The sequence below is a fragment of the Diabrotica virgifera genome, chromosome 9 (assembly GCF_917563875.1).
Source record: "Diabrotica virgifera virgifera chromosome 9, PGI_DIABVI_V3a".
In the NCBI taxonomy this organism is placed as follows: domain Eukaryota; kingdom Metazoa; phylum Arthropoda; class Insecta; order Coleoptera; family Chrysomelidae; genus Diabrotica; species Diabrotica virgifera.
The window spans coordinates 771,448-797,447 of NC_065451.1; the positions used below are offsets into that span (position 1 = coordinate 771,448).

General features: G+C 31.9%; 1 protein-coding gene across 1 annotated transcript; it reads right to left on the bottom strand.

The window, feature by feature from the left end:
• Nucleotides 1–3,604: 3,604 nt before the first annotated feature.
• Nucleotides 3,605–25,409, bottom strand: LOC114324895 (lipase member H-like). Its single transcript, XM_028272801.2, has 7 exons — nucleotides 25,080–25,409; nucleotides 22,583–22,694; nucleotides 20,373–20,521; nucleotides 12,821–13,069; nucleotides 11,293–11,502; nucleotides 5,350–5,506; nucleotides 3,605–3,860 (listed from the first exon to the last, which is right to left on the bottom strand). Exons 1-7 carry the CDS (start codon nucleotides 25,135–25,137, stop codon nucleotides 3,809–3,811), a joined length of 987 nt encoding a protein of 328 aa, XP_028128602.2. The 5' UTR covers nucleotides 25,138–25,409; the 3' UTR covers nucleotides 3,605–3,808.
• Between the last annotated feature and the right edge of the window lie 591 nt (nucleotides 25,410–26,000).

Sequence of the window (26,000 nt, forward strand, 5' to 3'; positions counted from 1 at the left end):
TTCTCGAAAATGAATACTTTTAAAGTTATAATCAAAAAAACGAAGAAAAAAATCGAATTTTTCCTTTATTTTTTGACATTTTGGTTATTTAAACTATGTTCCGGACCTTTTTGAGAGGGAGGATAACTCAAATATTATTAAAATAAAAAAATCTACGGTATCGTTTTGATTAAAATATGTCTTTCTCCATCACCCGATAGTACTATTTCTAGGTCTACCTGTTGTCAAGGAGGCTCTGAGGAAGACAGATTTTTAGCATCACGACCGTAGATTCTCGATATAAATTAAAATAATTTATATAGAAGTGTGGTTAGAACGCCTTCTAACGGGGAATAAGCGAAATGAATTTTGAATTCATTTTAAATATTGTTATTTGAGTTATTTTCAAGCAATTTCTGCAAAAAAATTTGAGTCACCTCTCAACGTCCAAATGTACTAATATTTTTACAGATGCGCCCTGGTCTATTTTGATTTCCTGCAAGAAATCATTTGTGGAGTTAATCATAGTTCCAAAATGTGCATTTTTGTTGACCCATTATACATTGGTTTTTCTTCTTCTTTTTCTTCTTTGTAGCATGATCGATCATGCTAGTAGGCTACGGCCTGTTCATTGCCCTCAAGTCTTCTCCGGACGATGAGGTCCAGCATTATCGCGATCGTTTTTGTGGTCAACCCTGTGTTTTTTACCTACTGGGTTATTTGTTTTTGCAAGTTTGCTGTCCTCCATTTTCTTTATATGTTTGTTCCAATATCATTGTCTCTCACCCACCTTCCTATGTCCTGTATTCCACAGTTTTGTCTGATGTCTTCACTTCTTATTCTGTTATGTAGAGTTGGTCACATTGGTTTCTTTTATAAAATAATAATAGATGATTTGTATTCTGTTGTAAATAGAACGATTCAGCAATTGACACAGCAGATTGGATGTACGGAAGAGTTTTTTATAGCATCTGGGAAATTCCTTGGCCTCCGCAATCTCCAGATTTAAACGGGTTCGATTTTTGAAGTTATACTTCTTAAGGCACGATTGGGAGTGAATTTTTCGGGAGTGAGTTCGTTGCTAAATGTTTTAAGTTATGTATGTAGTAGTCCAAAAAAGGTGTGGAAAGAATATATTAGTGTTTCAGTAAATATATTTATTATAATTTTTGTATCTTTGATTTTGTCTAGCTCGGAAATAAGATAATAAGTAATACTTAAAGTATTTTATAGGTACTAGTATTTTTATAGGTACTTCACTTGGCCTATTTGAGACTATGTCTGAGAAATATTGTAGTCCGCAACCGCACAAACAAAAGGAGTATAGCTCAGTGGTGGAGCGTTCGACTGGAGATCAAGAGGTCCCCGGTTTGAGTCCGGGTGGTCTCTATTCTTTTTTTATTTTTGGTATTGTTTTAATAAAAATTATTGGAAAGTACTAAGTAAAAATTAGTTTAATCCTTAAATAAAATATAAATATACTGTTCGAAAGTATATTTATTTCGTTGAAATCATATAATATTACGTGCGTATAAAGTACACACACTTTTTTTTTCTTGTGTGGTTACTTAAAGCAAAATGTTTGCCTTGAACTGCCATTTTAAGATTACTTAGAGATAATATTACCAGCGTTCGAAGGATGGTTAAAAATGTCTTAGAAGAATTAAGAGACAAGCAGATGTAGAAATAAGTACCAGGAGGATAAGCAGACAATTAGGCGTTTCTCATAGTGGAGTCACTGAAGGTGAATATGAGCTATTACCTCCGATTTCGTTGAACCTCCACCGATTTGCATGAAAGTTGGTGAGTAGTTAGAGGATATCTCAAGGACCAAAGGTGACATGGTGCCAACTTGCGTTTTTACCCTGGGGGTGGATGCCACCCCTTCTCGGGGGTGAAAATTATTTTATTAAAAATAACCCCATAATTCGGTAGAGGGACAAATTTCAAGCAAAATTTGTTATAAAGTTATTAAAATAAATCAAAACTTTTAAGTTATTAAAGGTCAAAGATTTTAATTTTTCTTAAGAAAAATGCATGTTTTTAACCAATTTTTCATCAATAACTCAAAAAATGTAAGTTTTTACAAAAAACTTATTATTATCAAAATTGAAGCTAATAAAAACATTAAATAAACCTCTTACTAGAAAAACCTTTTAATGTTAACTAAAAGTGAGTTGTAGATAATTGAATGTATATTTTTTTCGGCGAGTAAAAAACTTTAAGTATTCAAGCTGAAATAACGGGACATTGATGCAAATTATAACATAAACTTATTAAACATTTGTCAAAGTACTTAAAAATATCTATCAAATGAGCCCCCGAACATAGTGATAGCGTTAAAATTTATGCTCCAAAATTTTTTCAAAATTTATCTTTTAATAATTTTTCCAAAAAATGTTATTGTTTTTTTTAATAACTCCGTTCGTGTTTACGATATCAGGTTCATCTAAAAATTGTTTGAAAGCAAATTTCAAGTGCTATTTAAGCACATTGAACCTAATCTTCTAAACCCCTTACTTTTTTAAAAATAAAAGGTTAAATGGCCCCGGTTGCATGGTTCCCACAGCAAAAATTTAAAATTTAAACGTTTCTATCTCGGTTATTTTTTACCCTATAGAAATAGTAAAACAGGTAAAATATCTGGCACAGAAAAAACTAAAAGTTCGTTATATATAATTTTTTACGTGTATTGAGTATTTTTTGAGTATTATCAAAAGAATATGAGAATTACAATAATTTTAAAATATGATTTTTTTAAATTATATCTTTTTTCAAAAATATGCATTCTAAACCGGTCAAAATTATCGAAAACCTTACTTATGCTAATATAAAGAAGTTCTTGTAAGGATTACTATAAATTTTAATTTTTGTGGAAATGGCGTATGTTTTATTTTTCACTTTTTCCTAAAAAATTCGAAACGGTTCTTTTATTTTCATTATAACTTACTTAATTTTGACGCTATTACCTTGTACTGAAGCTCATTTGATAGATATTCCGAAGTACTTTGACAAATGTTTAGCAGGAATATTTTATATATTGCATCGTTTTCCCGTAATTTAAGCTTGAATACTTAGATTTGAGTACTCGTCGAAAAAAATACACATTCAATTGCCAATAACACACTTTGAACTAACATTACTTTAGTTCTTTATGTGAGGAATGAATTCAATTTTTTATTATCTTTAATTTCAGTAATAACAACTTTTTTGTAAAAGCTTATAGTTTTTGATTTATACGTGAAAAACCGATTTAAAACATGCATTTTTTTTACGAAAAAAATAAAATCTTTGGTCTTTAATAACTCAAAAAGTGTTGATTTATTTTAATAAATTTATATAACAAATTTTGCTTATAATTTGTCCCTCTATCGACTTACGGTATTATTTTTAATAAAATAATTTTCACTCCCGAGAAGGGGTGACATCCACCCCCAGGGTAAAAGCGCAGGTTGGCATTATGTCACCTTTGTTCCTTGAGGTATCCTCTAATTATTCACCAATTTTCACGAAAATCTATGGAGGTTCAACGAAATCGGAGGTGAAAACCTTCAGTGACTGCCCTATCAATCAAAGATTAGTTTGCGTCTTGGAGAAAAAATAAATAAGCAATTTTTGTTGTCTATTTGTGTACTTTATAACAGCCTTATTAGTGTTTTCTAAAACTATATACAGGGTGAAATTTTTTACATGAACAAAACAAACTCATTTTTAAGGCCGGGCTTGATTTTTTTTTTGTTTAAATAAATTAGTAAATTAGATGTAAGTTTACCAAAGTATGAGACAAATTGTTGTTCAATTGTTGTTAAATTGTTGTGCAAAACTGTTATTAAACAGTTAGAGATGTATCCATAGTATTTATGAAGAAGTTTCCTCTTAATCTGAAAGAAAAAAATATCAATAGTTTGTTGTATTTATGAAAATTTATATACAATTTTATTTTGTGTTTTATGTATCTCTAATGTTAATCTAAATAAGTTAATATCAAAATAAAAAAACACTCAAGCAGAAAGAAGTCCCCAGTGAATATGTAAAGACTGTGGGAGACACGTAGAATTTGATGGCATCAGTATTGAACAAGTAGGTAATGAAAATAAAATACCTTGGAATTACATTGTCAAGTTACGAAGACCTGGACAAAGAAGTGAGAAATCAAGTACAAAAAGCAAATAGACTTATAATAGGGTGCCTTAATAACGCTAAATATGGCGAACCCGACATATTAACTCTGAGATAAAGTCAAGAATTTTTAAAGCCAGTGTAATACCAATAATGACATAATATGCATTAGAAACAAGATCCGATACAGCCACAACACAAATACTACTGGAAACGGTAGAAATAAGAGTACTGTGAAGAATTACCGGAAATACATAGAGAGATCATTATTTTATCCATGTTTGATTTGGTCAAGGTCCATGTTGAAATGAGTATGTGAGAATTGAGAGTATGCACTGATCAAACACTCTTGTTTTTAAGTATTGTTGTATTTTTTTATTCTTTACTTGGAGTAACACTACTTGGTGCTTAATGTATGCTGATGATATATTGTTAGTAGGAAATAGTGAAAACGACTTAGAACAAAAACTGTAACAGTGGACACAAGCTCTTGAAGAAAAATATATAAAACTTAAATAGAACAAAAACAGAGTATTTGGAATGTTCATTTAAAGACGGAATTACTACAATGGATTTTAAGAGGGAGTTATGGCTTAATAAGGAGTGACCAAAAATTTTAATTAAAAACAATTAATAAATAGAACATACTTGCAAACAAATAAAAACTCACAGAGTGGATTCATTAAAAATTAAAACAACACATCAAAAGACGTTCTAAATTACACTAAAATAATTACTGATACGATTTTTAAAATACATTAACTTTTTGCTTAGATATTAAAGCTTAAATTACACAGAGAGATAACCTTATATTATTTTAGTTGTTACTATAAAGTGTTTAAAATATCATAATCTATATTACTAAATTACTAGTCTCAGTTTTATTCTTAATGGCATTTTTAGTTCAATTGATATGACACATCTCGAGAAACAACATATTTTTTAATTAGTTAATAATCGCAATATTTTCACGTTTTCGTAATCAAAGTGGTGACATGTTTTTATAAAGTATTCAATAACAGCGTATGTGTTATTTCTTCTGTTGCAATTACTTTTGTTCTGAGTGATACGCTGTTTCAACCACTGATCGATTTGTCCAATATAACATCCCTGGCAACCTAAACAACAGTTTGATTATGAAAACGTGAAAATATTGTAATCCTTAATCAAGAGGCAAATGTAAAAATTTGTAAAATGACAGTAAAACATTTTATATTTTTACACATACTGCAGATTTTTTTGTAAACTTACGTTTGGTTGATATATTCACCAATGTAGGTTGTATTTCCATTCGAACAGGCTCCACTAATATATGCAGGATAGTTCCTGCATTTTGTTATTAAAAAGCGTTTTGGTTCATAGAGTGATTTTATATAAATCCTGAATGACGTTGAATGACTACAAAATACTAAAAAAAGTCATAAAACACAAATATAATTATACTCAACTTCTCGACTTTGTTGTATGAAATGGAAAACTGGACACTAAAAGAATAGTATAAAGAAGTTGGAAGCATTTGAGATGTGGTGCTATAGAAGGATTATAAAAATGCCATGAATGCAACGAGTTACAAATGCAGAAGTGTCAAGAACAAAAGAATACAAAATAATTGCGAGGTCATAAAGAATATTAAAACATATTTAATTAAAATTACCAGACGTGCGAAATATGAGATATTAAGACTCATAACGTAAGGTAATTAAGGGTAAAAGACCCATAGGAAGCCGAAGAAATTCCACCCTAAGAAACTTAAGATAGTGGTATAGTTGCAGCTCAATAAATCTTTTCATAGCAGCCGCCAACAAGGTACGGATAGCTGTGAGGATAGCCATCCTCCGATAGGAGAAGGAATTACAAGAAGAAGAAGAATTATACTTTTATTGATGTGTGTATGTGTAATCCATAATAAAAATCAAGAAAGTGAAAGCTTAAGAATGCGAAAACAGTTGAAGAGGTTGGTTTCCAAATAAATAAAGACAAAACCAAAGTGATGACTAACTTGGTGTTAGGAGGATCAATAACACTCGAAGACAATATCATAGAAGAAATAAATCAATATCAGACTAAGTTTTCACTCTAATGGCACATAACATATCCCACCAGAATGAAAACAATGGGAACCTTCTCTGGTTACACCTCCGAGGCTTCTACAATTTGCAAGCCATACGGATGCTGAGACTAAGGAAGATGAGGGAATTCTACAATTTACAATTCACGTCACATCTGCTCAGCGCGGTAAAGTTCCAACGAGACTGGTTCCCTTCATACTCCACACAGAGTAAATGTAAATCAAAAATGAATAACCATTTTCAATCTCGTTGGAACTTTACCGCGCTGAGCAGATGTGACGTGAATTGTAAATTGTAGAATTCCCTCATCTTCCTTAGTCTCAGCATCCGTATGGCTTGCAAATTGTAGAAGCCTCGGAGGTGTAACCAGAGAAGGTTCCCATTGTTTTCATTCTGGTGGGATATGTTATGTGCCATTAGAGTGAAAACTTAGTCTTTTGCTAGCAGTTGCCGCTATAGGTCTGGATCCCGCGTATGAAAAAAAAGTTGATTAATAGCAAGCTGAAAATTTGTTAATAGCTTAAGGGGGTCTAGTCGGACAAACTTTGATATATGGGAACACTGGAACAGGGGAAGATTTAATTGTGGAACAGGTTAAAAATTTGAAACGGTCAGACCACGAAAACGGCACATGTATTTTGTCCGACAGAACAGACTTAAACTCTACGAACAGAGATTAAACTCTCATGCAAAAATCAGACTGCTATTTATCACCAAATGGGCGTTTAAATGAGTGGAACAGGTAGAATATGTCAAATGACAGGAATTATGACAGATTATAAATAGCAGTCTGATTTTTTCACGAGGGTTTAATCTCTGTTCGTAGAGTTTAAGTCTGTTCTGTCGGACAAAATAAATGTGCCGTTTTCGTGGTGTGACCGTTTCAAATTTTTAACCTGTTCCACAATTAAAACTGCCCCTGTTCCAGTGTTCCCATATATCAAAGTTTATCCGATTAGACACCCTTAAGCTATTAACAAATTTCCAGCTTGCTATTAATCAACTTTTTTTTCATACGCGGGATCCAGACCTACTAGGGCATCTATGCCATTTCGTTCGTTGCAATTCGGGACTGCACGCTGGGGTATGTTTTGGTTGGATCAGGGAGAGCAGCATATGTGCCTCCTGATGAGAGACTAATAAGTTTCGAAACCGGTAGAGGTGCTTGCAGCACTCTCTGATTGGACTGGAATATGGTTCGGCTGTATTTTCGTTTTGCAACGAAATTGAAAATGGTTATTCATTTTTAAATCAATATCAATATCTCGGACACGACATCAAAATTTCTAGAGACAATCAGACCCAAGAGAGATAGAAGGATTGGTCTCGGCTAGGCATCATAGGTAGATTTGTAGCGTGCAAACCCGCTACTTTGTAGAATTTATTTTAATAAGACCCACTCTGCATTTAGAGGAGGTCCTCTCAGATAGCTGTTGATCTTCATTTTTAGCAAATATTTATTAGTCGGTCCATTTATATTCTTCTTGTGCACCCTTTATATACATTTTCAATTCTATAATGAAATTAGTGATGCCTGATTTAAATTACAAAAGTTATTTCCATTATCTCGAATAGTATTTATTGAGAAAATATTATTGTCATTTTCATTTTAAACTAGCGTTACCAGGTGTCCCGATTTGCGCGGGATGTCCCGATTTTCAGGGTCTGGGGACGCGTACCGATTTGTACCTGATCGGGACACTAAATGTCCCGATTTTCACCCACGAAAACCAATTTCAGGAGGACTTGCAGTGAATATTATATATATGTTATAAAAACAAGGCACTCCAAAAAGCGGCAAAATCGAACGAAAAATATAATTTTAATAAAAAATAAATAATTTACTTAATCTACGATTTTTTTTGTAATTTCGTCTGATTAATATGTATTATTATGTAGAATTAAATACAGATTATAGAAACACCTTGTAGTCCAGTAAATGAACTGAAAATACGGCGATACCGTGTAATTTTCAGGATCAACTCCGAATTGCATAAAAATTTGGACGGCTTGCGCCGTTGGTTGCTTTTACTAGGGAGGTGACATTCGCCCCTTCTTAGGGGGGGGGGGAACCGCGCGTTTAAAATAAGGTCTGAGACGTATAAATTGACTAATTCTAAGCAATTTTAGTTCTATAGAATTTTAACCTAGTTAATACTGTTCGAGATATTTACGATTGAAAATGTTTATTTTTTGACAAAAAAATCACGTTTTCAGGCGATTTTCACAAATATCTCAAATAGTAAGTATTTGATCGAAAAAAATATTCTTAGCAAAAATGTAGCATAACATAAAAAAATGAAAAAAATTGTGAACACGTAAAGTCTATAGATCCAGCAAATGCAAAGTTGTAACTCATGAAAAATACGTTCTTATTCGTCAAATTCCAAATTAAATATTTCAACGTGAAATATCCAATAAATGAAGCACTTTTCGGGAAAAAACAATTTAAACTTTTCTACTTAATAAATTTATTTATTTTTATTTATAAATTTATTTTTATGTTATGTTATGTTATGTAAACTAAGAAGGTTATGCTCAAAATCAAGTTGATTCCTTTTTTGTGGTAAAAAAATCGTCAAAATATCCCCCTACTTAGCACCCCAAATGAAATTAATTCTTACTGCTTTACAAACAATTTACTTTACTTATGTATTTTTTACATGATTGAAAGGGCCTGAACGAGTTACTAATCACGAGTGTACCTATGCAAAATATGAACAGCCATATTTGAACCAATTTTTGTCTCACAGAAAAACAAAATGAATCTATCATATTTATAAAAGCAAAACCTACCTAGTTTTTATTCCTTGAGATTTTTAGTATCCCTAATACTTTTTAAGTTAGTTTGAAAAAAGGGCAGTTTCCAATATTTTAGGAAAATTTTTTTTACTATAAAACCATTTTTTTTTCAAAACTAAGCACTCCCAACCGGTAAACCTTACAGATCGTATAAACAATACACATATAAAGTAAATGGTACAGCGATAACGATTAATTTTATTTACGGTGCTACATAAATAGGGAGAGATTTTCACAATTTTTTTTACCAAAAAAAGGAGCCAACTTTATTTTGAGCGTAACTCGCTTAGTTTTAATGCTAGAGACTTTTATATAAAACAAGATTAAAGATTTTACATTAACACTTTAAAAAGTTTTAAAAAAATTTTGCTCGAAAATTGCTTAATTTTTTGGTTATTTCAAGTTGAAAAATTCGATTTGAAATTTGACGAAAAAGAACGTATTTTTGATGAGCTACAACTTTGCTTTTACTGGTTTTATAGACTTTCTGAACATACAATTTATTTTACTTTTTTAAAAGCTACTACATTTTTGCTAAGAATATTTTTTTCGATAAAATTACTCGAAAAGTATTGACTTAGTTTAAAAATTATATAGAACAAAAGTTTTTTAGAGTTAGTCAGTTAATCCATTTTGGGACTTACTTTAAACGCGCGTTTTTCTTACCCCCGAGAAGGGGTAACTGGAACTGTCACCCCCCAAGTAAAAGCAACCAACGGTACAAATTCAACTTTGAAGTAGACAGTAAGTAGAACCTAAAACCAGATTTTCATGCAATTCGGAATTGACTCTGAAAATTACACTCCAAAACGGCCATTTACTGAGCTATTGTTGTTTATTTGTCCCGATCTACAACCCTAAATCCCGATTTGTTTTTGCTTATGTACCGATTAAAAACAAATCGAACCTGGCAACACTATTTTAAACCCTTTAATTATGTCCAGTAGTCGTTCTTTCTAAATATTTTATTCCGAAGCAAAATTATTTATCAAGCCATTAATTTTTTGTAATTTTAAAACGTTCAACTTTTCCAGTTTCAATAAGAGTGTCTTTTTCGTTATCAGTTAATACTGACCTTCAATTAATTTTTTTTTACTTTCATAAATACCATGCTGGTTCCTTCTTGGTTGATTTCTATAATATCGGCCAAGTAGGTAGCATCAAGTAACTACAGACCTAAATGGCACCCAGGAGAAGGGCGTGGCCCTAGCCTTAACACGTCCGTTTTGGACCAGAGATTAGTATGTTCCCCAGATAAGTAACCTCGTGAATAGTAGAGTACCAGTTCCTCAAGACAGTCACCCATGGGTTCGACGAACAGTTAATTAGCTCCGGAGGCAACCCCGTTCATCAAATTTCCACCTGACGCCTCCCGAAGAAGATCTGGAGCTGTAGATAACCTAGGACAGCACCGGAAGAAGCCTTCACACCACAAGCTAAGTTTTTAATTGAATCGTATTTGCCTGTCAGCAGAGACAGTTTTTTATATAAAGTAACTTCACAATGGCTATAATGTAGATCCTGAATTATAACCAAAGAAGGTAGTGTACCGTATGCCTGGGGAATGTAGAGGAGTAGAATACAAGGACCCACATAAAGTCTCATGCTCGCCGTGTTGGTGTTGGTGATGTTATGTCGAATTTGTTTCTTGGTCCAATGTTGGCATTTGGAGATGAATTCGATATATCATTATCAATATGAACACGACAGATTGAAAGACATATTCAGCAGTGAAATTCCTTTAAGCCTTAAAAGGAAATGATACCTCAATGTGTTCTTCTAGTCATTACGTACAGAGCTGAAACACAAACATTAACCAAAAAGCATTTGTAAGTATAGTAATGCTTTGTAAGTGTACTAAAATCTTCAAAAATGTAGTACATACTTGAAGCGTTAGCAGGTACAAGGATGTCAAAACTTAGAATAGCACAGCGAAAAATGGAAAGATCTATTCTAGGAGTAAGACTTGTGGATCTAGTGAGAAATTTAGAAATAAGGTAAACAACGGGTGGGCAAAATATCGTAGAAAGAATTACCAGATTAAAATGGAGTTTCGATGGACATATAGCGAGACTGCAGGATGACAGATGGACAAAAATACTGTTAGAATAGAGATCTCGCAGGGATAAGAGAAGCAGGGGTAGACCACCAACACTCTGGACACCCGAAATAAAAAGAATAGATGGTAGATGGATGCAATTAGCATAAGATTGAACTTCCTGGAGACGTGTTAAGGCTTATATCCTGCAGTGGACAAGAAAAGAAGCTGAATGATGATGATGATAATGATGATTATGATGATGATGATGAAAACCACACTTACCATACTTAAGTAAAGGAGCATTTGCCGATTGCTTGAAACAACCAGGTTGTTTCATTCCACCATTAACCCATATATCCAAATCTCCAACAGCTCTGTCGTCTCCAATAAAACCAGCGTTGGTGTGTATAATATCAACAAATTTACCATCTCCAACACTAATTCTTTCGGATTTTGGGAGAGAATTAAAAAGCAGTCCAGCTGGGTCTAGACCTAAAAGAATTTGTTTTTTGACTGACATATTTTTTATTTTATATACATATACATAAACATTGTGTAGAGATATTCTTGAGCACTAAGAATAACAAAACGATAAGCCTGAGCATTAAAAAAAAGAATCATAATCATAAAAAGGAACACACATCAAAAGCCAAATTCTTCACCTTTTGGATGTGCCTATTCGTGATAAATATTAGCGATTATATCCCAAGTACTTATAAGATGCAGTTTGCTCAATATCCCTTCCATTAACAACAATATCACGATTTAGCACCAGATTAGTCATTATTTGCGTCTTGTTCATGTTAATCTTTAGTCCGGCCTCTAAGAAAGCGTGATATAATTTTTTGTTCAACATTATTATTGCATCATCCATACGATCGGCTATAAGGACGACGTCATCTGCGAATTTCAAATGACCAAGCTTTTCTCTATTTAGTCTCAAAACTAATACCAAATTCTACCTTAATGTATGTACATATGTTATTTAAAATTCTAAATAATATTAATAATACATAGATATAAAAATAATACTAAAATATAAAATATGTACTAACTCTATATGTTATTGACTTACTAATTTAATTTAGAATTTGGTATTAGTTTTGAGAGTAAGCTAAAGTAAGACCTAATATAAATTATACTTACGAGGTTTTTTTCTGGTTTTCCGTCGTGATTTACTATGGAATCTCTAACGCGAGAATTTTACTGTCACCGTTGCATGTGGTTGTCTTTTTAAAGACAGATCACATGCTATGATTTTTTTGTGATGGTAATTCTTGAGTTGGGATTGATTTCATGTAATCTAATGAACTATCTTTCGGTAAAGTCGTCCCAGGAGCGCAATTCATAAATATTGGCAATCTCATTTTAAAGTCTTCTACTTTAAAATGTATAATATATGTCTGAATTGCTGATATAAATGAGTCAGATTAAATTAATTATTAGAAGAATTTTTTACTAAGCAACAACATTTTTGGTTAATTCATTAATATTTTTTGTATTTTGACAACGGCATCCGATTTGTACGCCAAAACGTTAATAAAATCATTTTTTTAGTAAAATTGTGGCTTATATCCCAATAAAAATAGTTAATTACAAAAATGCCACAAGAAAATAGCTTCAGAACAACATTTATTTTTTTTTTGAAAAGATAAGCTAAGAGTAAACTAGATGTAGATCATGGCAACGGATAGAGTCAGAAAGGAATAAACGAAAATAAAGTGGAAAATAACGAAACATTTTGAAAGAAATTTCATTCAAGAACTTTTAAGAACAAACTGTTTCATCAACGATATGTATACCTACTTACCAGTCACTCGTTGAGGCTTTCCAGATTTCATACTTTTGCTCGTCAAACCAGCTATCTGAGCCCCCAAGCTCATCCCAATAAGATGCAATGAAGACAGTCTTAAACCTTGGATTAATAAAAAATCTATAAATTTTGCGGAAAACTGGCCTATCGGTTTGCAATTTTGAACTGCTGTTACATAATCCATACCTGCTAACAATCTTTCGTTGTTTACTAGGATAATGTTGTAATCACCCCTATGCAGATAAGCTGAAGTTAAAAAAAATATTATTACATCATTTGACGTGTCTTATAGACAGGGCATGTCTTACAAAAATGGGAGAAGAAGAATGAGGAAAATTTAGAAATGCTAAGATAAGTACAGCTAAACTACTATGTGAGAACAGAAGAAATAATAGACCAGAGAAAAGGATGCAATGGTGGAAGAAATACTTAAAAATGAGAAAAGGGGAAGCAGGGACAACCTGGAAGAAAAAATTTAAGAAAAGGGTAAAAAAGTGTAAAATTATTTTATGGTACACTGAAAAACCTACGAAACAACAAAAAAATACACGGAGAAAAATAATAACTAAACTCGGAACAATAAGAACCGACGACGAATATAGAATGGAAACATGGAGGCAACATTTTGAATAAATATTAAACGGAGCCCAAGGAGGAGCAAAGGGAACTGAAAGCAACGTAATTGATGGAGGATCAGAGGAAAACACTGATGAAAAATGAAACAAATGAAACACAATCATTCGATTCAATCGAAAGGAAAATTATATGGGAGAGCATGAAATATAAACTAGTAAGCAAAGGCCAGAATCAGAACACGTTATTTATACCGCGTTTACTGCCTCTTTACTGATTCAAAGTATCTACAGAGTGAGTCTGTAATTTGGAATAAATTCAATAATTCAAATACTAACTATTTTTTTTGTAAAATGCTTAAACCTGTCGATTAGTATTTCAAATCGACATTTTTACTTACAATAATAATGTATACAGGGTGTCCCAATTTAGAGATAAGACGTCATCGTTGATTTTCTTAAATGGCAACACTGTCATTTTGATAGCTATTTTGATATGGTGTGTAAAGTTATATATAACGGCAAAATATCAAATTTTTATTCCCTACCATTTACAAGATAATAAAAGATAACAAAGTTATGAAAAAAGTAGTCAAATAATTGAATTTAGTTATTTCAATTAAGCAAATGCTCATAATGTTGCCCATTGACTATTTGACAATATCCTAAACACGATCGAAATCGTTTTGAACATTATGGGCATTTCCTTAATTGAAATAATTAAATTCAATTTGATTACTTGTTTTTCATAACTTTGTTAATTTTTATTATCTTGTAAATGGTAGGGAATAAAAATTTAATATTTTTCAGTTATGTATAATTTCGCACACCCTATCAAAATAGCTATCAAAATGACAGTGTTGCCATTTAAGAAAATCAACGATGACGTCATATCTGGAAATTGGAACATTCTGTATCCATTATTATTATGTCAAAATTTCGATTTGAAGTAGTAATCGACGGGTCTGAGCATTTTTCAAAAAAAACAATTAGTATTTAAACTATTGAATTTAATCCAAATTACAGACTGTTGTTTTTGATAACTTTGTTATTTTTCATTATCTTGTAAATGGTAGACAATAAAAATTTGATAGTTTGCAGTTATGTATATCTTTACACACCCTATCAAAATAGCTATCAAAATGACAGTATGTCCATTTAAGAAAATCAACGATGACGTCATATCTCTAAATTGGGACACCCTGTATACATTATTTGAACTATACAGTATTTGAACTATTGAATTTATTCCAAATTACAGACTGACTCTGTATAGTGTGTCTGCGTAAGTTGGAACCAATATGGGAAACTTTTAATTATTGTTTATTTACAAAGAAAAGTTATTCTCTGTAAAATGCTGCTCTGCATTGTCTAAAATCTAATATGCAACCATTAGATATCAAATTGTATCAATGTTATACGAGGTATGTCAAAAAATATGAATTTCTTTCCATAGTAAAGTATCAGAAAATCATTTTTCTTAAAAAGTTGTGTATATCAAATTTTTGGATAATAGGTATATTTTTGCAATATTTCTCTGCACATTTTGCTAATATTGATAATTATTATAAAAACAGTTGTTCATATAGGGGAGTGCATTTAGATTTTCACTTCGGAAAAAATCAAACAAGATAGAACTTTTTGTGATTTCTTTAAGAAATGTTTAATAAACAACATATCAAAAAGTTCTACTCGAGAAGTGGGTGCTTCATTTTTTATTAAACGAATGAACTACGAAATTAGATGTTTTTTAATAACTCCGAAAATATAAATTTTAGAAAAAACTGACTTGACCATTGAAAAATTCAGAAAATTTTACAAAAAAACCTTATATAAAGAATTTTCTAAAATTAAATCTGTATCTTTCTTCTATAATTTTTTATTTATAACGCTAAAGTCACCCTTCTCACAAACATTTGCTCACTGCAAACTAACGTACAGCGAAGAGCAGGGTTGAGTTATTTTAATGTAATTCTTTAACCAATAGGTCAAATGAAATTTTACAAATTGAACATTAAAGAAGAATAGTTAAGCTATCTTATGGTTCATGGATCAATGTATGGATCAATGTATGGGCATAAGTACGGTGTGGGCGGAAAATGAGCCTTACATAAATTTTGTTTAAAAATGATTTAAAAATCTGTAACTAACACAATTTTTCTTATAAAACTCTCAATTTTGCACAACTTACCTTTCAAGCATCTTACTAGATGATGTTTTATTCAAAAGAAATCTCAAAAATTTAATTCAAATGATATGATGTCTCAAAAAATGTAATGTTTGAAATCTTCGTAGTTTCATAGAATTACCACCAATTGAAGACGGTATTACTCAAGTTTGAACAGATCTATTACAGTTTTATAAGTGCTTTTTTAACGCATAGGATGTAAAATTTAAAATGCACTAAATTATTTTACTTTAGAAATAAAATAAACTATTTCTTGTTAAGAAAATTAAGAAAGATAACAAAAATGTAATAAAAAACCGAAAATTACCAGCTAAAAAATGTTTATACAAAGTGATCAAAACTTTTTTCTGTAAAACTTACCTAAAATACATTTAATATAAGCTTCAACAATAATAAATGTTCAGCAAAAAAATTTTTTTTAGCTCTTATGTAGTAAGTCTGCGTAACTTGGAACCTATTGGTAACTTTTTTATAATCAGTTTTACGAAGAAAAGTTATTCCTTATAAAATACTCTGCATCGTATATAATCTAAGATGCAATCATCAAATATCAAATTTAATTAATGATATACGAGGTATGTCAAAAAATATGAATTTCACTCAAGAGTAAAGTACCTTTACATTTCACAATATCGAAAATTGTTATTAAGAAAAGTTGTTTGGAATTAAAAATTTGTTTTAGTGTTCAATTACATCCTTCTAATTAAAATATTGTGAATAAAAAAGGCACTTTACTCTTAAGGAAAATTCATATTTTTTACATACCTCGTATAAAATTAAAAAAGTTTGATATCTGATGCTTGTATCTTAGATTTCAGACCAGGGAGAGCATTTTATAAAGAATAACTTTTTTTCGTAAAAATAAAATAGTTATCATAATTGTAATGAAATGATGATGAGTATCCGTAATTTGAGAAAAAATTGAATTTTTTTTTTTCGATGAGAATGAAGTAATTGTGTATTTAGACATAGTTTCTAATTTCAAACAAGTTTTCATAATAGCATTTTTTGATATTCTGGAATATAAAGGTACTTTACTCTTTAATGAACTTCATATTTTTGTCATAACTCGTATAAAATTGATAAAATTTGATATCTGATGGTTGAGCTTTAGATGTTTAAATATCCAGAGCATTTTATTAAGAATAACTTTTTTTCGTAAAATTGATAATAAAAAAGTTTTCCATGTGGTTCGTAGCTACGCATGTATAGTGACCGATAAGAATTCTGTATAAGAATTTTCAAATTGCAATGCCATATTCGGATTCAGCATAATCAAAAACAAAATATCAACATATTTGATCAAAGTGAAATGATGAATTTAACGATATTTTTAAAATTAATAATACAAAACAATTGTTATTGTTTAAACAATTAATAAACAATTAGCGGCCAAATCTGCGAGTAGAACTTTTTACTTTAACATTAATATATACTAACAAAAAAGTTTTAGAAAAATATAAGCTTGTTTGAATTTTTCCGAAACAATGCATGTTTTCGTTCTAATTGCACTCCTATAATAGCTAAAATTAAAGTTGACTTAAACAAACATATTTATTTACATTTGAAAGAGATTAATTTAGAAAGATTATTTTTTTGTTGTTGTCTGTGAACCAATTTTGCAATAAATATTAATGACCTATATCTATTTAGCGTGAACTTGTGGGAAGTATTTACATAACTATCGTCTAGTAGTCTAGTAGTCCACAGTACATTATCATTTTTGAAAGATGATTAAAAAAGTCTTAAAAATTGTCTAAACTGCTTCGTTTGAGCGAGTCAACCACTTTCTGAACAATTTTAGAGTGCAGGTTGGACGCGTTTCCGCGTCCCACGTCATTAACACACTTACGTTGTCGGACTAATGAAACGCGGCTGTAAACTTGTCGGACAAGGGATCGACAATCTTTATTAATTAAATATAAATACTTTAAATTGAAAATTAAGAGTTTTGTAATAACAAAACTACGATTTTGTTCGATCGTAGGACTCTACGATTTTGTTATTACAAAACTCTTAATTTTCAGTTTAAAGTACTTATAGTCGGAAAAATGAAAGATTGCCCATGAACGATCACATCAATCACTTATTTTGTATTTGCTGTCTTTTTCTATAACAAAGGTTTGTTATTTATAGAAAAAGACAGCAAATACAAAATGAGTGATTGATGTGATCGTTCATGGGTAATTAATCTTTCATTTTTCCGACTGTATATTTAATTAACAAAGATTGCCGATCTTTTGTCCGACAAATTTACAGCCGCGTTTCGTTAGTCCGACAACGTAAATATGTTAATGACACGGGACGCGGAAACGCGTCCAACCTGCACTGAAATTTTTCAGAAAGTGGTAGGTAGACTCGCTCAAACAAAGCAGTTAAGACCATTTTTAAGACTTTGGTAATCGTCTTCAAAGCACTTTCTGAAAAACAAGACGGAATACTTGTGAACGGTGAAGTCATCAATAATTTGCGATATGCAGACGATACAGTACTCCTAGCTTCTACTCAAGAAGATCTGCAAACACTACTTGATAGTGTCGTTGAGAGTTGTAGGGAGGCTGGTCTGGATCTGAACATACGAAAATCCAAAATACTCGTTAAAAGTAAACAACAGCATATAAAACCGTTTATATATGTAAATAATACCAAACTTGAGCAAGTTGATAAAATCGTTTACCTTGGACAGCAATTAAATTGTAACGCAGAATGTCACGGCGAAATTAGATCTAGGATAGAGCAGGCTAGAGCCGCTTTTAGAAGGATGTTCAAGGTGTTATGTAACAGAGACCTAAAATTGGCATTGAGGATCCGTCTACTTCTCTGCTACGTGTTCTCGGTCTTACTTTACGGTGTCGAGTCCTGGACTGTGAATACACTCGATCTAAACCGCCTGGAGGCTTTCGAAATGTGGTGCTATAGAATAGAAGAATTTTAAAAGTTTACTGGGTGGAGTAGATTCGAAACTCCACAATACTAGAACGTCTCAGCAAGACCACTGAGATCATAAAAAGCACCAAGCAGAGAAAGCTGGAGTATTTCGGACATATAATGAGAGGTCCCAAATATAGGTTGCTACAAAATATCATGCAAGGAAAAATAGCAGGCAAACGCAGTCCAGGACGAAGAAGAACCTCATGGTTGAAGAACTTGCGAGATTGGTATGGTGTTGATAAAAGCATGCTATTTAGGGTGGCAGTGAATAAAATTAAGATAGCTATGATGGTAACCAACGTTCTGAAAAAACGTGGTACATGAAGAAGAAGAAAACAACTTCAAAAAGGACGATGTACTGTGGACTATAGTTGTTTAGGATACTAAAAAGAGATATACTTCTTCTTTTTTTGTGTGTGGTGCTTGTTTTGAGACGTTGGTTATTGTAGCATTAACAAGTTGATCAAATGTTTCTCGATCGGCAGCTAGATGAAGCAATTCCTAGACCATTCCACCTGCCCATTCTCTAATATTACCTAGATCAGTTGTTTTCTTCCAACCCAGCGTTTTCCTTCGATTTTTCACTGAATGATCAACTAAAGTAAGCGATATTTAGGTCCTCTCATTATATGACCGAAGTATTGAACCTTTCTTATTTTTATTCTTCTTCTTCTTTTTGTATAGATATGTCTATACATATTCTGTCTGTTTTTTCAATGTGCCTCTAGTAAGTTGTAGTTCCATCGTTTTCGTGGTCTTCCCACTGATCGTTTTCCTATTGGGGAACCGCCTCTCGCTGTCCTGACTATCCTATTTGTTGTCATTCGGCTGATGTGGTTTCCATTCCATTATATTCTTCTGTTTCTTACCCAGTTATTAATGTTATACACCTTGTATCTCCGTCGTATATTTGTACTTCCAGCTCTGTCCCTTAGAGTCTTACCATCGATTTTTCGAAGGGTTTTCATCACCGCTGTTTAGAGCAATCTTCTTGTCCTCTCTGTGTCGGGTCGTGTTTCTGCCACGTATGTCATTATTGGTCTGATGACTGTTTGGTAAATTCTGTCTTTCATTTCTTTTCCGATATTTTTATTTCTCCATATTGTGTCATTCAGGCAACCTGCGGCTCTGTTTGCTCTATTCGCTTGATCTTCCACTTCTGTTTCGAGCTTTCCGTAGCTAGATAGTGTGATGCCTAGGTATTTATTTTATTTTTATTATGTTGATCAATTGTCGGTCTTTGTGCATGGTCTCCAGCACACGTTCTTTAGATATTTATACTGCCTACGGGATTCCGAGCATTCGAAGGTATAATAACACCTAAACTCAAACGCTTCTAATTTTTTTTTATTATTGTTGTCCAGGTTTCACCTTCATAGAACAAAACAGACAGACATAGCACTTCAATACTCATAGACGTGTTGTCAATAATAAAGAACTCCAGCTAATAAAGTTCTTTCGTGCAAGTTCTATTCAGGTCGCAATCTTCACTTCACATCACTTTCAACACCGCAGTCAATCCATCTACCCAGATACTCAAAGTCTTCCACTCTTTCCAAGATTTTGTTATTTAATTTTAGTGCTTAGACCACCATCCAGTTTATTTTCTTTGCGCTGATTGTTGAGACCTTTGCAGTACATTCTTCTACACTCTGCCATTATGGTGGTGTCATCTGCGTATCTGATCTTATTAATGATTTCAACACTGATTTTAACACCTTCGCGACGATTATCTAACGCTTTATCAAAAATTCATTCATTGTAAGCATTGAACAATGTCGGTGACGTAACACATCCCTGTCTGACACCACGCTTAATAGAAACTTTAGATATATTTACCATATAGAGATATACTTACCATCTTTGAATGTTATTGCATTATTGGAATGTGAAGAATCCATAAACCCGTGGAAGAAGATAACTGTAGATCGACTATAATCAATATTTGATTTTTTTAATGCTGCAATATTATTAGTACGTAGAATCTGTGCTTCTTTACGATTTGTTCTACAATTAATACATGTCTATAATATTGTTCTGCTCTCCATATACATGTATATGTTACAGTTCAAGTTGATTATCCAGTTGGAGTTAACTTTTCCTAGTTCGAGTCGACTCAAACGGCTGGTTTTAGTAAAAGTTGATTATACATATAAAATGAAGATTTTTATTCAACATTTACTAGTAAAAGTAGACTTTAACTAGTTAAAGTATACTCTTCCCAATGCCATTTAGTAAAAGTTGATTCACACAAACAACCGATTCTAGAAATTAAATGTTACTGTATATTATGTTCAAATCGTGATATTTATAGTCCAGGCTGTATCGTTGCCCCCGTTAGGTAAATTATTCCAGTTCGATTTTTTTGCACAAACTTACTCAAAAAGAGGTCCTTATAACGAATCCACAGGGTGTCAGGTGGTACCGTAATCGAAAAATTGTTTAAATACGTTTTTTTAAACAAATTCACAAAAAAAATTCACTTCGCACATTTTTTTTACATCGTCATTCGGAGCAAAAGAGGTCTTTTGTGATTTTTCTGTAAAATTTATGGTTCTCGAGTTATACGCGATTTAAAATTTGAAAAATGCGAAAATGACCATTTTCAAGGCTTAATAACTCAGTTAAAAATTATTATTATGAAAGTCAGAAAGTCACCAAATCAAATCGTAACGACCCCCCTACAAGGTACTGAAGAAATATTTGTCATTATTGTATTACTAAGCTGTTATTTTTAATTATTAACAATGAGCGCTAGGAGCGTATTGAGGCGGCTGTCAATGTGAGTGCGACTGAGATACACCATTGGACGGTCGGAATGGAGGATCTTACTCGCACTCACATTGACGGCCGCTTCAATGCGCTTTTAGCGCTCATTGTTGATAATTAAAAATAACAGCTTAGTAATAAAATAATGACAAAAACTTCTTCAGGATCTTGTTGGGGGGCTTTAAACATTGATTAGGTGACTTTCTGACTTTCATAATAATAGTTTTTAATCGAGTTATTAAGCCTTAAGAATGGTTATTTCGCATTTTTCAAACTTTAAATCGCGTATAACTCGAAAACTATCAATTTTAGAGAAAAATCACAAGAGACCTTTTTTGCTTCGAATGACCAAAATAATCTAAAAAAATTTGTCCGGAGTGAGATACTCAGTTATTTATAAAACAGTTCGTGAAGTATGCTTTTTGCGCACGCACGAGATGTTTAGAGCACGAGCGGGCCGAGTGCTATACATCGCCTAAGTGCTCAAAAAGTACTTCACGCACAGTTTCATATAATATTTTATCTACCAAAAAACAAATAAAAACACTGCAACTCTTCGTCACTGGAATACATTCCTATTTTACAATTTTTTAGAACTTTGACATTTAAAAATTCAAACTTCTGTCAAACCACAAAACTGTCAAAATCTTTTTTGGAATTTATTACTCACATGTCATCACCATGACAAGGCGAAAGTTAAGGATATTTGATTATATGAAAGTGTGCTAAAAAACACTGCGAAAAAATAAATCCCATTTAAAATACATTATTACTTCAGGCACACTTTAAACCCTTCATGAACTGCTACCTATATTTACAATTTTCACACAATAAAAACTTATGCAAAATATGAGGTAGAGTAGATAAGAATTATTTTTGTGATTTGGTTAACAAAAATTGGTTAAACAATTTTTCGACCGCGGTACCGCCTGGCACTGTGTATTTGTTATAAGGATGTATTTGTTTGAGTAAGTTTGTGCAAAAAAATCGAATCAGAATAATTTACCTAACGGGGGCGACGTTACAGCCTGGACTAATAAGTAGTTGAAACGGTCAAAACAAAGAGACGCAAACTCATCAAAAATGCACGTGAGATTATACTCGTATAAATTGTATAATCTACTTTTACTAACAAGAGTTAGGAAGAGTCAACTGCAACTAGTAAAAGTTGATTTAAATTTTTCAAATCAACTTTTACTGCTCGTTTCAGTTGGAGTTGACTCGAACTAGGAAAAGTCAACTCTAACTGAGAATCAACTTGAACTGTAACATATACATAATATAAAAACAAAACATTACCTTGTATACAGTTCAAAGATTGTATCCCTAAAAGGATCTATTTCAGGACAGAGTCTTCTATTTATAGAATACGATTGGAATGTTTTGTTTTCTATTTTAATTTTTGCTGGACCTTAAAAAATAGTTCAACAATAACAAAAATCCATTATTTTAGGTAAAATTTAAATTTATCTTAGAAGATTGTATACAGGGTGTCCAGAAACTCTACCCACAAACGAAGACAGGAGATTCCTCAGATAATTTTAGGACAATTTAACCAAATTCAACTAGCCCGAAAATGCTTCCTAAGGAAGCTAGAGCTCTTTGGAGATGGCGTCTTGTAATTAGTTTTTCTTAAATACGTCCAGAATGTTTCTAGTTAGAAAAGCGAAAATTGGTACACATATTTATCTTCCGGAGATAAATCGATTCCATCCATTGTGAATGTCTAGTACCAGATATAGGCGTCCGTTTTGGGTGGAGCAACGGTTATTTTATCACATAACTTTTTTTTATTTACCTTTTAAGCATTGTTGATACTGGATTATCAAATTATGAGGTATTCTAGTACTAAAAGGTACTTTTGCTTTAAGTCGGTAGGATACACCGTTTCTTAAAAAAATCGATTTGAAAATTTTTCGTTGCCTAAATTTGAAAAAAAAATGAAAAAAAATTTCAAATTAAAAAACGGTCTATTTTACCAACTTACAGAAAGAGTAACTTTTAGTACTAGAATACCTCAAAATTTAATAATCTAGTGTCAAAAAATCTTAAAACTTAAAGACAAAAAAGTTATGCGAAAAAATAACCGTTGACCTACCGAAAACGGACGCATACGACCGGTACTAAGAAATTAGCAATTAATGAAATCGATTCATCTCTGGAATATAAATAAACGTACCAATTTTCGTTTTTCTAAATAGTGTTTTTTGAAATTTTTTTTGATATTCAAAAAACGAAAAATTTTCAAATCGATTTTTGTAGAAAACGATGTATCCTATCGACTTAAAGTAAGAGTACCTTTTAGTACTATAATACCTTACATTTTAATAATCCAGGCTCAAAAATGCTTAAAAATAAAAAACAAAAAAGTTATGCGATAACATAACTGTTGCCCTACCCAAAACGGATGCCTATGACCAGTACTAGAAATTTCCAATAGATGGAATCAATTTATCTTTGGAAGATAAATACGTGTACCAATTTTAGTTTTTCTAAATAGAAGAGTTCTGAAGATATTTAAGAAAAACTAATTACCAGACGCCATCTTCAAATAGCTCTAGCTCCTTTAGGAAGCATTTTCGGACCAGATGCATTGGGTTAAATTGTCTTAAAATTATTTGAGGAATCTCCTGTCTTTGTTTGTCGGTAGAGTTTCTGACCACCCTGTGAAGTCAATAATCCACTGTACATATATGCTTTATAGATTATCGTAAAGCGTTCGACAGGGTCAAGTGGAGATACTTATGGTGAATACTAAAAGAAATAGGCGCACCACAATACCTTATTTCACTTATAACTGAACTATACGAGCACACTACTGGATCAGTTAAAGTACTTGACACTTTCAAACGAATTTAATCCAGAACGGGGTGTCAGACAAGGATGTATACTATCTCCACAATTATTCAATATACATATCATATATTGGGAGCATTTTATGAGAAGAGCACTTGAAGGATGGGAATAAGCATCTCAATAAACGGTCATAAAATAAACAAACTACGTTTCGAAGATGGCACAGCCCTTCTTGCAAATTGTCAAGCAGAGCTGATTGATCTTATACGATTGGTTGAAAATGAAAGTCAAATATTTGGTCTGCAATTAAACATATCAAAGACAAAAATCATGATAGTGGATAGACTATATAACAATCATCATAATAGGTTTGAGGTTGTGAGCTAATACTTATATCTGAGATCATTGATCACACACACACAGGGTTACTACATGATTCTTTCTTGGACCTTTCGACCGTAAGTCAAATAATTTAATTTTAAGAGAACTAAAAGTTAGCCAACGACTCTCCAGTAAAGTCCATCTCCAACAAATAAAATACTTTAAACATGTTATGAGAGCAAACACAGAAAACATGGAAAGACTCATTATACAAGGAAAGGTAAAAGGTCGAAAATCACAATGAAGATCTCTAACAAGATGGATCGATCAAATTACTGGAATATGCAAAAGACCTATGCATGATTTAAGAAGAAATGACCAGTGACAAAGATCTTTGGAGACGGACAATACATGACATCACTTCCACTACACTCCCTCCAGTGGTAAGGATTAAAGAGAGAGGTAAAAAGGGAGATGGAAAGAAATGTAAAAAGTACAGGAGCATTAGTCATATAGCATGTAAGGGCAGGTTATAAGTGAAAATATAAAAGAAAACCTAGAAAAATCTACCTCAAATATAATCGTAGAAAATGAGCTCGCTAGCAAACTTAGTAATAAAATAAGTTAGTACTATATTATTAACAATATTAAATAATGCCAGAATTTTAAAAAATCTTACCTGGAAGTGCGTAAAGTGCACAAAGGGTGGTGACATTTAACATTCCTCGCATAAACATTTTGAAATTTTTTAAAAGGTATTTCCGTTTTCTTAATTTTTTCTTACCGAATCAATTACACTTAAAATCAGGAGAAGGACCTGAAATCTTACATATATACAAGTCTACCATATACAAACCCAGAGTTGTTTCTCCATGACCTTATCTGGGTACAGAGACAAAAATCTTGACACAACTTCAATTTAAGGAGGAAAATAATAGAACACTTCAAAAAGTATCACAGAAAAAATTCTTGGACTTTCAAGTATGAGTGAGTAGTAGGTACTGTACAATTGCTTTGAATTTATATTAAGAAATTTCGGTTAAGATTTTTGTAACGCTTTATATACCAATTCTTCTGGGGTCAGCGTACCAATTCATTGAAAAATTTAATACATTTTGTAGCTAATTTGCATATTTATTTTATTTATTTTAAAAACACGGGGAATCCAAACGAGATCAATATACTTAACTCAAATAAAATGATTTAAAAAATATTTCGGGATATAATTCCAATCAAAACAAAGTAACCTGTTATGGCAAAAAATAACGCAATTTTGAAACTTAAAATTTTCTAATGAGGCAATGGTAGGTATAGTCCGTCTGCTATAACTTTTCCCATGCGGTACGATTCATTTTCAATCAAATTAAAACAAAACATAAATTGAAACGAACGTCGATGTTTATACCGGGTGGTGAATTAGAAAACGGGCCATAGGAAACTCAATGTAAAATTCTAAATTGTTGAAATCCTGCTTCCCTAATTATTTTGTAGAGGATTAAAATATTTGTAGAGGATTAAAATCTGTATTAAAAACAAAAGTTAAAATTGTTTTACGATTTAAACAGAGTCCAAAATTTTGAAAAATAGGATACATTTGCCA

Bases quoted from the DNA above. Each gene is read 5' to 3' on its own strand.
- LOC114324895 (XM_028272801.2), bottom strand. From the start codon at position 25,137: ATGTTTATGCGAGGAATGTTAAATGTCACCACCCTTTGTGCACTTTAC. The intron at 22,695-25,079 runs GTAAGATTTTTT...CTATTTTTTAAG, and splicing joins TGCACTTTACGCACTTCCAG to GTCCAGCAAAAATTAAAATA. The intron at 20,522-22,582 runs GTAATGTTTTGT...TATTAATTGTAG, and splicing joins ATCTTTGAACTGTATACAAG to AACAAATCGTAAAGAAGCAC.